A 13,254-nucleotide genomic window follows, 5' to 3' on the forward strand; every position below is an offset into this window, starting at 1 on the left:
CTAGCTAGCTAGCGTTATGAATTTGCCAATGCTTTTTGTTTTTCTTTTTAAGCATGATTATATAATCGATAAGTGCACATGCAATGTGAAAGAATATATATCAACAGTAAAGCTGAGATGATATATGCCAATGACATGTATGACAACTGAATCATATGTGAATCTGAAGATAGAGATCAAAGAGAAGCTAATGTGGACAAAAGAAGCTATAGTGCGTATAATGGTGTAAAACTTTAAACATACCAAGTCCTAAACACATGCATGCATATCTAATAATGAAGGTGCAAAATACAATCCGAAACGTTGATCTTGACTTCAAAACATACTACATACATACATATACAAACATAACTATATATGTAACGTACTTATCTCCCGACAATCTCATGTGACAATCATCGGATCTTCCAAAACATTCTTACCCAATTCCATCTGTTGTATTTCGTCTTCTTTACAAAACTCGTATAAAGATGTTCATTAAAAGACAAATAGTTATATGTTCTTCTCAAGTCCCACAAGAAAGTGTTTATCAAACAAAGTCCCACAATAACTCAAATATAGATGACACAATATGCTCTTAACACAAACTCGATGTCAACGGTCCAAAGATGTTGAACCAAGGGTTCACCAAATAAATTTATTAAGGAAAGGAGAATAAATTCACTTTGAACAATATCTCAAGAACTCGAATTGAAACGGATTTAGAAGGATTGATTTGACCTAGAAATGAACGATTTAGGGTTTACTCAAGAACAAGTGAGGAACTAGGGTTTTTGTTATTAATTGATCGATGCCCTAAAATAGAGACATTTTCTCTATTTATACAAGGGATTTAGGGTTACAATAAATGCTCCATTTCCTTAGATTTTCAGAAGATATTGTCATAAATATTCGATTAGGGTTTTCGAAACCCTAATGATCCGAGGTCGTCTATTCCATTTTAGGAATAAAGCACCCTTTGTATTAATTGGACAATAAACCGGGATTCCCCGATTTATTGGTTTAATTCGATTCCGTCTTGGTTTAGGCCGGTATGTCGTTGGTGCTAATTCCTACACCAACAATAAGTCCCCCCCAGTTTGATGGGTCGAATGTTCATTCGAATTATGGAACTCCTAATTATGCCTGACCTAAGCTAAGAGGGAAACGAATCAAATATATCCGAATCGTCGCCTATCTCGGAAATGTTGCCACGCGTCATTCATTTGTTGAGCGGCATGTAGGTCGGAAGTCGAAGCGTCGCCTAGGTCATCATTATTTTTTCGTAGGTCTGTCTCCCGCTCGCCTCTATAAATACTTGCTCAATGCCTTTCATTTTCCTCATTTCCGCTTTTCTGCTCCAAAGGTAAAATTTCGCTCTGCCCTCTCTCCTCTTTTTCTTTTAACTTATCGCCGCCGACTTTAAATTCTCCGGTCATATTTTACTACTCCGACAATGTCGAGATCGCACTCTTCGTCTGATAGTGAGGTCGCACCACTAGTTCGTTCTAACACTCGTTCGATGCGCCGTCCTAGTAATGAGGCTTCATCATCTCGCCCCGTTCGGGCTTCCATTCCCGAGCTAACTGAAATTCCGATCCGAGATGGTAGGAATAACGCCGCAGCCGCCATGGAAACCGGAGAGTCTTCTAATCCTGTTCGCTCAGAGGGCGAGGATCGCTTTGCCGCACCGGGCGTTTTCTTGAATGATATCCAGCCTACCCTCGACCACAGAGGTCAGATCGGTGGAATTCCGACCTCTAGTACTGTGAGCAGCATCAACGAGATGCTCGACGTTTGCGGTTTGGGGAGATCCGGGGTCAATATCCTGATTCCGCATGAGACTCAACGCCCGTGGACTCCTCCAAAGGGATACATCTGTTTGTACGAGATGTACTTCACCCGCTGCCGCCTGCGGTTTCCTCTGCCCGAACTCTTGTTCCAATATACCCATCGCCGTAAACTGGCGATCTCTCAGCTCGCTCCGGCCAGTATTTGTAACATCGTTGGAGTACTGACCCTAGCGTCTGAGGTCGGTACAAGGGTTCCCGTCATGTGCTTCGAGGAGATGACGGTATTGAAGAAATCTAGGGTCGCTGGCAACTTCACCGTGAACATGAGGGAGAAACAGAACGTCATTCCCGGAACCCGAGTCAGCAATTTCAAAGGCTGGGAAAAACGTTTCTTTTATGTCCGAGCTGACTACCTCTCGCTCGAAAATCCTTTTGTTGGCTTACGCCGACGATGGAATAGTGATCCGGGTACTTAATTTACGTTTCTCTTTTGAATCCCCTTATCGTTCTGACCTGACTTCTCCTCTTTTGTGCAGATCGCATCCGAAATTTTTCTACGTTCCCACCGGAGTACTCCGACATTGTGGCAAGCCTGTTTAGCGGGGAGAATCGAGCGTGGGACCAATTTAGCCGAAAGCGAGTTGAAGAAGCGATGGGAAGGATCCCGAGAAAGTATCCAAACTTCGCAGAGGAGCTGGCCAAATCATCAGGTACTTCGGTAACCGCCCTCCGAGCTCAGGATGCCGAGCTCGCTACACCATCAACAACGGCTATGGAGGTCGCCGTAGTTGAATCGGCCGCCGGAGGGGAGGTCGCCCCTACTGATCTTCCGATCGTGGATCTGGAAGGCGACGGTGGTGACGAAGTCGAGGTTCCCGGGCAGGAGGTCGTGACTGCCGAGCAAGAGGTCGCTCGGTCCGAAGGAGACGCGGCCGGGAGGAAGAAAAAAAAGAAGAGAATCGACAAAGGCAAGGGCGTGGCTCTGGACTCTAGCGACCAGTCGAGCCGTAAGAGGTCGGCCGAAGCAGCTGACTTAGAGTCTTCTGATCCTTTCCGATTAACTCGGAAGGATTCGAAGACAGACAAATTCTGCTTCGACTACTTCGGAGAAAGCTCCGTGGCTGGCGATCGTTACGCCTTGGCAGAATTATGCCGAAATTTAAAGTTTTCTTCGGAAATTCTGCCCGACCTCGACGCGCTGGAGTTCAAGGAGGACTATCTGAACTACTCCCGATTCGCGTTGCAGGTTTGTTTATCACTCCTTTATATCTGTCCTTTATATTTTGTGCATATTTTAACACCGTTTTTGTCTTTCCACTAGTCGATCGCCTATGGCAACGCTCTCTTCTTCAAATATGAAAAGAGGATGAAGTCGCGCTCGACGGCGAATCATGCCTTCTTGATGATGGAGAAATGCGCCAAAGAGGCCCAGGACAAAGTGGCCATGCTGCGGAAGCAAGTGGGAGGCTTGGAGGAACAGGCCAAGGTTCACGAGGGAGTCATCGCTTCCTTAGAGGATACAATTGCCGATCTGCGGGCCAAGAATGCGACCCTCGATGCTGAAAAGGCGAAGGCAGAAGGCGACCTCCAGTCCCTCCAAGAATTCTGCGACTCGGAATGCTGGCGTCTTCGCTTAGACCGTCAGGCTGTGGTTGAGCGCACGAGGAAGAAGGCCCAAGATCGCCTAGATCGGGTGAAGGCGTTCCTGGCCGAGCAAGAGGTCACTGTTCGTCCGAAAGAAGACCTGCTAAACCAGGCTCTTGGGGTCGAGGCTACGATTGACAGGCTTGTCAAAGAGTGCCATGCTCAGATCACCGAGGAGGAAATCGCCAAGATCAAGGCGAAGAAAATCGAGTGCAAGGAGGTTGCAGACGCACTTGACTATCTCGTCCTCGACTCTGCCGACCTGAACATGTCTCCGGACCAGCTCGGCTATGGTCTTCTTCGGCCTGAGGATCCCGCTCCCAGATCTATCCGAGAGCCACATGGATCGAACGCGGCAGCCTTCCAGGCCGACCTTCGAGCTCCTGACACCAATGATGACCCTCCTTCAGACCCGGGCAATCCCGAAGATGACGTTGAAGTCGTCTAAATCTTTTTTTTTTTTTTGATTGACTCTTGAATTTGAATGGGCCGCCGGCCCTTTTGTAATATATTGTATTTTTGAACTTCTCTGACAGCTTGCTCCTACTTCTTCTAAAAAGCGGAAGTATTACTTTTTTTTTTTGTATTTCCCCTACTCGTAAAAGTGGAAGTATGCCTCTTTTTTTTGTTAGCTTGAAATTGGTGATTTTCCTATATAGTCTTGCCCCGATTGCCAGTTTTGCTCCGGTAAAAGGCGGGGGTACTAGGTATAAATAGGCTGCCTGGCCAATGGTTTTCCAAGACATCCTTAAATTAAACTTGCACCTTCTTTTTCCTACAACCGGTGTCATGGAGAAATCTGGTTCGACTAAAAGCGATGGATCATCTCCGTCCGCCGGTGTTGATATGCCAACTTTCACTGAGAAAGAAGCTCTTGATCGTGGGATGCCCTTGTTCCCGACGTTAAGGGTTCCTAGGACTTTGATGTCGCGAGTTACTCGACAAGAGAAACTCCGGTTAGAGGAGTTCTTCCAGGCTGTGTATGATAAACATACGCAGTACTTTAAACAATTTCTCATTGTCGATGAGATTAGATCGGCCTTCGATCATAAGTTGAAACTGCTGGAATCTCACCCGAGAAACTGGATTCCCTTTGGGTTTGGGCGCATAGCTCCGATGCCGACAAGCCTTTACGCCTACTGCGAGCAATGTATGCGGGATGTTGAAGCTAACCGGAATGCACCGCCCATCCTAGGGATCCCACGATGCCTCGAATTTACACCGTCGGGTGTAAAGGCATTTCTCATAGGCACGCTGGCCAGTAAAACCGAATCGGACGAGGCCGAGGCGTTTGTTAAGAAGGTATCGGTACCGTTCCGTTTATGCGGATGTTGGCATCCTATTTGCAGGGGATTTAAACAACTGTCTTTTGTTTTTGTTAGGTCGGAGGCCTCTACCAAGAACAGTGCAGGGATTTGCAATTCTTTCGCCGGAAGAAAAGAAAGATCGACCTCCGTTTGGACGAGCTGGAAGAAGAAGTCGCCAGGCTAAAATCGATGAGAAGGAAAGCGATTCTCAGGCTCGACGAGGCGGAGCAGAAGGCTCGGGCGTTGGAGACGGATCCAACTGATTGGGAGCGAACTGGCATGCAGCTGCTCCGGCCAATGCCGAGTCGCCTTCTGCATGACACGCGTCAGGTCGCCGCTACTGGGGCGAAGGGTCCGTTGATCGTGGACTAGGCGATTTATTTTATGATTTTCTGCCGATGTAACTTTATTTTGTCGTAACACTATTGAACCGTTGCATCCGATTTCAAATAATACGAGCCGTGTTTCTAGGCGTTTTAATTTAAATGGGGATTTCATGACTCGGCGGGACGTCTCCCGGCTTACAAGTTCACGATTGGCCATAGTTAAATATATTTGGAGATATCTCTGGGCTCCGAAGTGAGGAATTTCTTTCCTCGAGTAGAGTGTACTTTGTCGGAGGGCGAGATATATTTTTGCACTTGGCTTACCTCCTTTGGTGCCGGTTCGGATATGGGCTGCGAAAGATTGACTTATCTGGGTCGGCTGACTGTCCCACCCGAACACGGGACCTTTAGGTGCGAAACATTAATCTCTGCGTTCGGCTTACTCCTAAACTTAAGGATTGTGCGTTCGACGCGTGCCGATCACCTGGCCAGGGTGTCGGGGATGCATACGTATGTACACATATATTTATCTATTATTATTATTATTATTATTATTTTTTTTTTTTTTTTTTTTGGGGAATGCTGCGAAAGATTGATTTGACGGGTCATCACTCTGAGCCATCTTGAGATTCGTGAACGCTTGGTCCCAATTGACATGGTGATGCGTGCCCCTTCAGTGTATGGTCATTCGGAAGAGGTTGGTTGGGAAATGGCTGGCATTCAATGCGGTTTCTGGCTATAAATATCCCGCTTTTGGCATCCATTTTATTATCACTCAGCGATCTCCTCAATGGCCGGATCTTCTAGAGGGACTGCTAACGATCCCTTTCTCCGCGGAGGTCGCCGTCTGGTAGAACAACTTAATGAAGACGAGACCAAGGCGGAGGTTTACAATGCCCGTATTTGTAGGCTAAGCATGCACATCCGGTCGCTGTGGGAGCGTCAAAATCCTGAAGCCGACCTCGAACGATATCTCGGGGTTGAGGAGTTTATAGAGAAATCCGATTTGAAGCATGGCGTCAACGATATCTTTCGAGAACGTGCGCTGTCCTCGGGTCAGTTCTACCGCCTACGCTCTACTCTCGAACGTATCAAGGTCTCGTGTCTTCAAGAAGGAGATCTTGATTTGTTCGATGAGCCTCACGTTGCGAGTCGGATGCGTAGCGAAGAACTGGAGGGATATCGCGCTCGCATTGCTCGGTTGTGCGACTATATTGTCGCGTTCAATAGTGCAGCCGAAGTCGTTCATCAGAGGGCTCGTGTGCAAGGTGTTGAGAGTTTTCTTCTGCTGATGGTTTCCGAGGGGGTGCCGATCAAAAGAAAGATCCTCAAACTGGCGAGGCAGGCAAGTTCCTTATGGGCCGAAGAGGAGGCGAAGTATCCTCTTCCGCAGTTGCACGACGGCGACACCGACTTGTTTCCCGAATTCGTCGATTTGTTCAAGAGTGTATTTGCCCAAGAGTGTATTTGCCCAAGAGTGTATTTGCTCAAGAGTGTATTTGCCCAAGAGCGTATTTTGCTTGTAACAGACTTTATCAAATAAAACGGGATCGTTAACGACAATCTCGCGTTCATTATTATTTATTCTTTTTTTTTTTTTTTTTTTTTTTTGTTTTTTTGCTAGCTGCACCATGTATCGTGGTTGCTTACGTACCTCTTTCGAGGATCAAGCCAATCGTACTTCACAGTATATCAAATGAAAGACTCGGATTCCCGAGTGAGGCATCCATCTGCCTTTGTGGTCGGATTCCCGACCTAATAGTAGAACCTTTTGAGGTGGACAGCGTTCCAGAAGTGTTGAACTCGCTGTCCTTCCATGGTCGATAGTTCATAGACGTCTGGGTGAACTCGCCGTGCGACGATATAGGGGCCCTCCCATTTTTCTCCGAGCTTTCCGGCGTTGAGCTCTTTTGTGTTTTCGAAAACTTCTCGCAGAACCAGGTCGCCCTCATTAAAACGGCGTTCCCGGACGGTCTTGTTATAATACTTTGCTGCCGAGTTCTGCTAGTTTTGTATACGGATCATTGCTTGATCTCGTAGTTCCTCACTCCAATCGAGGTGATCGTGGAGCCGAGTGTCGTTTAACCCCGGGTCCGCGATCATCATTGTTCGCCGGAGCGTCGGTATTCCGACCTCCGAAGGCGCCATTGCTTCAACACCGTAAGATAAGGCGAACGGCGAGAATCCGTTTGCGCGTCGAGGAGTTGTGCGATGCGACCATAATACTCCGTCGAGCTCGTCGGCCCAAAGTCCCTTTTTCCGACCTAACCTTTTCTTGATGCCATCGAGGATAGTTTTGTTGGTAGCCTCAGCCTGGCCGTTTCCTTGGGGGTATCGCGGGGTCGAGGTACTGAGTTTGATGTGCCATTTTCTGAAGAACCGCTTGGTTAGGTAGGAAGTGAATTGGGATCCGTTATCTGTGACGATCTCATAGGGAATACCGTGTCGACAGATAATGTACTTACAGATGATTCCGGTTACGTCGCCCGACTTGACCTGACTGAACGATTCCGCTTCCACCCATTTGGTGAAAAAGTCGGTGAGCACCAGCAAAAATCTTTTAGTGCGGCAAGGAGGAAACGGTCCGACGATGTCCATGGCCCATCGCTTGAAGGGCTAGGGTGCTGTCACGGGAGAGAGCGCTTCGGGAGGTACGTGTTTTAAAGTGGCGTGCCTTTGACAGGCTTCGCACTTTTGGGCGAATGCCTCGCAGTCGGCGAGCATAGTTGGCCAAAAATGGCCGTCTTTCTTTATTTTTAGGGCCAACGCGCGTCCACCTGAATGGTTCCCGCCGTCTCCTTCATGGACCTCGCCCATAATCCTTTCGCTTTCGTCTCGATCGACGCAGGTAAGGAAGGTTCCATTAGAACTTCTCCGGAGAAGTTCTCCATCGGTCAGAATGTAATTGGCACATCGGGCTTTTAGTCGTCGAGCTTGCCAACGGTCTTCGGGAACCTGACCGCTTTGTATGTAGAGTTTGATCTCTTCCCGCCAATCGACCGGGGGGGCTTCTTCGTCATGAGGCTCGTTCTCGACTGGATCGATCTCCATTTGGACCAAGTCGTTCATGATGAGGTTGATCTCATGAGGTTGAGCGATGCTTGGCAGATCGATACTTTCGATGGGGATAGATCGGCGGAGGTCTGGATTTGCGTTCGAAGCTAAGGCGGCGAGGGCGTCGGCCGAAGTGTTGTCGCTGCGCGGAATTTTTGTGAGGGAAAAGCTATCGAATTCGGCCGAGGCGGATCGGACTAACGCCAGATAAGAACTCATCCGCTCGTTCTTGGTGTCGAATTCTCCGCTGAATTGGCTTACGACCAGTTGTGAATCGCAAAATACCTGGATATGTTTTATTTCGATGCCCCTAGCAAGTCGTATTCCTGCGAGCAAAGCTTCGTACTCGGCCTCGTTATTGGATGCTTTGAAACCGAGTTTCAGCGATTGTTCCAGAATCTCGCCTGTTGGTGATCGCAAGAGGATTCTTACTCCGGATCCTTGGTTGCAAGAAGATCCGTCGACATAGAGGGTCCAGCTTTCGATTTTTGGTGCGTCCTCCACGAATTCTGGGGCGAGCTCGACGATAAAGTCCGCTAAAACCTGTGATTTCAGACTGGGACGAGAGCGGTATTCGCTTAGTTCGATGGCCCATTTAGCCATTCTTCCTGATTGCATGGGGCTGTGTAGCACTGTCCGAAATGGTTGATCGGTATAGATGACGATCGCGTGTGATTGGAAATACGGACGCAACTTCCGGGCGGCGACGATGACGGCCAAGGCGAACTTCTCTAATGTTGGGTAGCGTGCTTCGGCATCGTTCAAGGATTTGCTGACGTAGAGAACAGGCCTCTGATCACCGCGATCGTCTCGGACTAAGACGCCGCTTACTGCTGTGCTAGAGACCGAAACGTAGAGGTATAAGACCTCGCCGTTCTCGGGTTTTACTAGGATGGGGTGGCTGGTTAAATATGCCTTCAAATCTTGAAAAGCCGCTTCGCATCGCTCGTCCCAATGAAAATCTCGATTTCCTCGGAGTAGTTGATAGAAGGGAAGGCATCTATCTTTCGACCGTGCGATGAAGCGATTGAGAGCTGCAATCCGACCTGTCAAACGTTGAACCTCGCATTTGTTAGTTGGGGAAGGGAGCTCCAAAACCGCCGTTATCTGCTTTGGGTTGGCCTCGATCCTGCGTTCGGTCACGATGTACCCCAGAAACTCCCCGGATGTCACTCCAAATGTGCACTTGGTTGGGTTTAGTTTCATCCGGTATTTGTCGAGAAGGTCGAAGCATTCCGTGAGATGACGGACGTGGTCTTTTGCCGTTAACGACTTTACCAGCATGTCGTCAATATACACTTCCATTGTCCGTCCTAGGAGATCGGCGAACATTCGGTTCACGAGGCGTTGATAGGTTACTCCCGCATTTTTTAAACCGAAAGGCATGACTTTGTAGCAATATGTCCCCTTATCCGTAATGAAGGACGTTTTTTCGCGGTCAGCAACGTGCATCATAATCTGGTTATATCCTGAGAAGGCGTCCATGAATGATAACAACTGATTCCCCGAAGTTGCTTCTACCAGGCGATCTATGTGTGGGAGCGGGAAAGAGTATTTGGGATAGGCTTTGTTCAGGTCGGTAAAATCTACGGACGTTCTCCATTTGCCGTTTTTCTTTTTGACGACAACCGGGTTTTCCAGCCACTCCGGGTATTGTACCTCCATGATAAGGTCCGCCTTTAACAGTCGTTGTACCTCGTCTTGAACTGCCTGGGCTCGTTCGTTACCCAGCCTGCGCCTTTTCTGGCGAACTGGTTTGAAAGTGGGGTCTACGTTGAGCTTGTGACAAGCTACTTTGGGATCTATTCCGATCATATCTTTGGTTGACCATGCGAACGTGGACGATCTCGTCTTTAGGAAAGCCACCAGCTCCTGCTTGATCGGGTCGTTTAACATGGCTCCAACGCCCACTGTTTGGGAGGGATCGGATTCGTCGATATTGACCTGGATAACCTGGCAACTCAGAGATTGGAGGGATGCGCGCGCCGGTTTTTGGAGAACGTCTCTTCATTCTCCGTTCTGTAATTGCTATGCGAGGTCGTCCCTTCTCTGCTTCTTTTCGATGATGCAGCAGTTCCGCGACATTTTCTGGTCGCCATACAAGATATAGATTCCGGTTGCCGTAGGAAACTTCACGCACAGATGATAAATTGAAGGAATGGCTCTCATGGCATAAATCCAAGGAGAGCCGAGTATCGCATTATAGATTAATGGGGCGTCAACTACCGTGAATTTGAGTTTCTTCGCCACTCCTCCGACCTTTACTTCGATTTTGATATCCCCCATCGCGAGACGGGTCGTGCCATCGTAACCGGTTAGCGTTCGAGCTTTCGGTTTTATTTCGGATTCTGAGATCCCCATCTTGGCCAGGGTGCCTAAGAATAGCACGTTGACGGTGCTGCCGGTATCGACTAAAACGCGTTCCACATCGTAATTACCCATGTTTACTTCCACGACTATGGAGTCATTATGGGGGTGTTGTATTCCTTTGGCATCGTCGGAAGAGAATGTGATAAGTTCGCCAGCTGGCACTTCGTCCTCCGGTGCGACATGCAAACTGCACACCTGTCTAGCTCTTTTTTTGAGGGCCCGGACCGAGTCGTTGCAGTCCTCAGGCGTCCCCAGTATCATGGTTATCCGTCCGCGAGCCGGTGAACCAGCACGCTGCGGTCGTTGCCCTCTCTGTCTTTTCGGTGGTCCCGGCAGTTCTCCCTCTTCATCGATATGACGGTCGGGACTTCGCCTCTCATCAGACCGATCTCGCCGATCGGGGCCGTCCTCTCGGTATTGTCGTGTCCCCTGGCCTCGGCCTCGACCACGCCCGCGCCTTCCGTCAGGTCGTTGTCCTCTGTATTCTTTGGGTTGGAATAACGCTTCTATTTCACCGAACTTATATTTATCGAGGAGATAATTAGAGAGATGCTTGCACTCTTCGGTTGAATGTCCGGCGAACTTATGGAAAGTGTAGTACGCTTCCTTGGACGACGTTTTTTGGTTACTGGCTTCTTCTGAGATCGCACTAATTGCACCGCGCGAAGCGTCCTTTCCCTCATAGTGCTTATGTGGTTCCCGGTAGTCTTCACGTTTTCGGTCTCGGGGTGCAGAACGGTTTGCCCCAGACTTCGCCGCTAGTTTGGCATCTTCTTCCTCAAAAAGTGCGTATCTGGACGCACGATGTAGTGCGTCGTCGAGATCTTTCGGCTCACGGATGGCCAAGTCCTTTCGTAGGGACGATCCTGGAACGAGCCCCTTGCGAAATGCGGCCAAAGCGGCATCCTCTGGGACTGATACTTTGGCCAGCAAATTTTTGAATCGCACCAAGTACTGCTGTAGGGTTTCGCCGGCTTCCTGAGTTGTGTCCCAGAGATCGATGCTGGATGCTCCGGGTTGTATGAAATGTCGGTAATGCCGGAGGAACGAGGTCGATAGCTGGGCGAAATTATCGATCGAGTTCGGGCTAAGCCGAGAAAACCAGGTGAGTGCATTGCCCGTCAGGCTTTCAACGAATAGCTGGCAATGCCCTGTATCCTTCTCCTCGTCGGAGAAGTGTGCTTTTGTGACCGCGGCCATGAACGCCGTCATAAAGGTGCGTGGATCTTTATCCCCGTCGTACGTCGGCAGCCTGAATTTGATATGCGGAATTCGGGCTTGAGTGATGCGGCTCGTGAAGGGAGTTCGCTGTGTCTCTTCGAACATACGGTCGATTTCAGGGGCTGAGCTGGAGACTCGGCGGACCTGAGAGTTTATGTCGGCTATCCTTGCGTACAAATCATCCAGATCCTAATTTCGCCCGGAGCTGGGCGCATCCGCAGGTTGGCTGGACGCTGTTACCAATGCTCGGGGTCGAGTCCCGGTCGGCGAAGGTCTTACGCACGAGCGGCCAACTGGCACTGGAGGACGTAACGTGCATCCTCCGACCAGACCGGGGGCGGGGACGTCGAGACTTACATTCTGTCCGTTAGATTCTGGCGTACGATTGCGGATGATCGTATCCATCCGGTGGTCGGCCACCGCGATTCGGTCGTAGATGTCTTTCGTCATGCTTCCGAACACTATGCGCAGGTCGTCCATGGACACGGTCTGCTGAACAGGTGGGCACGCTGGAGCGACCTGGGCGAGTTGTGGCTCGTCCGTGGGCTGACCTTCGGACCTTCGAGGGGCGGTCGTATTGCCCTCCACTTCGCCAGTTTGAGGGCGCTCGGTGGTTTCGATTGGTGCCGGGAGATCCATTTGACGGACTTCTTCCTCGATCCTTTCGTTGAAGGTCGAGTCGTTAGTAAGGGGCTCTTCGTCGGGCTCCTCGTTCGGACGTGAGTCAACATGGCCGAGTTGCTGAGACATCTCAAGGTGGATTGCTTCGTTAACCGAGTTGAGAGAAGTGTTACTTTTGAAAATGCTTTCTAGAAAGGAAAAAAAAAATCCCCCCCCTCCTTCTAGCGCCAATTGTTGAACCAAGAGTTCACCAAATGAATTTATTAAGGAAAGGAGAATAAATTCACTTTAAACAATTTCTCAAGAACTCGAATTGAAACGGATTTAGAAGGATTGATTTGACCTAGAAATGAACGATTTAGGGTTTGCTCAAGAACAAGTGAGGAACTAGGGTTTTTGTTATTAATGGATCGATGCCCTAAAATAGAGACATTTTCTCTATTTATACAAGGGATTTAGGGTTACAATAAATGCTCCCTTTCCTTAGATTTTCAGAAGATATTGTCATAAATATTCGATTAGGGTTTTCGAAACCCTAATGATCCGAGGTCGTCTATTCCATTTTAGGAATAAAGCACCCTTTGTATTAATTGGACAATAAACCGGGATTCCCCGATTTATTGGTTTAATTCGATTCCGTCTTGGTTTAGGCCGGTATGTCGTTGGTGCTAATTCCTACACCAACAAAAGACATTGTTAATGGTCGAGGGGTATCATGATGTGTCTTTTGTCTATCGAAGAATCTCTTTCTAGCATCGACATATATCCTTACAACAAATCTTGGTTTGTGCGTTGTGCCACAAGTTTGAAATGAAAATTGATAGAACGATATACAACAGTATACTGTAAAAATACCCATTCGAAAATATAGTTAGGCCAACCATCCAAGCCCGAGCACTTAACTTCTTTGTAGAGGCCCAAATATCTATCTAGTCCAAC

At 48.6% G+C, this 13,254-nt stretch overlaps 1 protein-coding gene across 1 annotated transcript; it reads left to right on the top strand.

Annotated features, from left to right (window-relative positions):
- The first annotated feature begins 1,435 nt into the window (after positions 1 to 1,435).
- Positions 1,436 to 3,864, top strand: LOC111829009 (meiosis-specific protein ASY2-like). The gene is made up of 3 exons (XM_023777616.1): positions 1,436 to 2,240; positions 2,309 to 3,018; positions 3,094 to 3,864. Exons 1-3 carry the CDS (start codon positions 1,436 to 1,438, stop codon positions 3,862 to 3,864), a joined length of 2,286 nt encoding a protein of 761 aa, XP_023633384.1.
- Positions 3,865 to 13,254: the final 9,390 nt, after the last annotated feature.

This window comes from Capsella rubella, unplaced genomic scaffold (genome assembly GCF_000375325.1).
Source record: "Capsella rubella cultivar Monte Gargano unplaced genomic scaffold, Caprub1_0 scaffold_8, whole genome shotgun sequence".
NCBI lineage: Eukaryota > Viridiplantae > Streptophyta > Magnoliopsida > Brassicales > Brassicaceae > Capsella > Capsella rubella.

Coding starts and splice junctions, on each gene's coding strand:
- LOC111829009 (XM_023777616.1), top strand. CDS start 1,436: ATGTCGAGATCGCACTCTTCGTCTGATAGTGAGGTCGCACCACTAGTT. Junction 2,241..2,308: donor ACGATGGAATAGTGATCCGG/GTACTTAATTTA, acceptor TCTTTTGTGCAG/ATCGCATCCGAAATTTTTCT. Junction 3,019..3,093: donor ACTCCCGATTCGCGTTGCAG/GTTTGTTTATCA, acceptor TCTTTCCACTAG/TCGATCGCCTATGGCAACGC.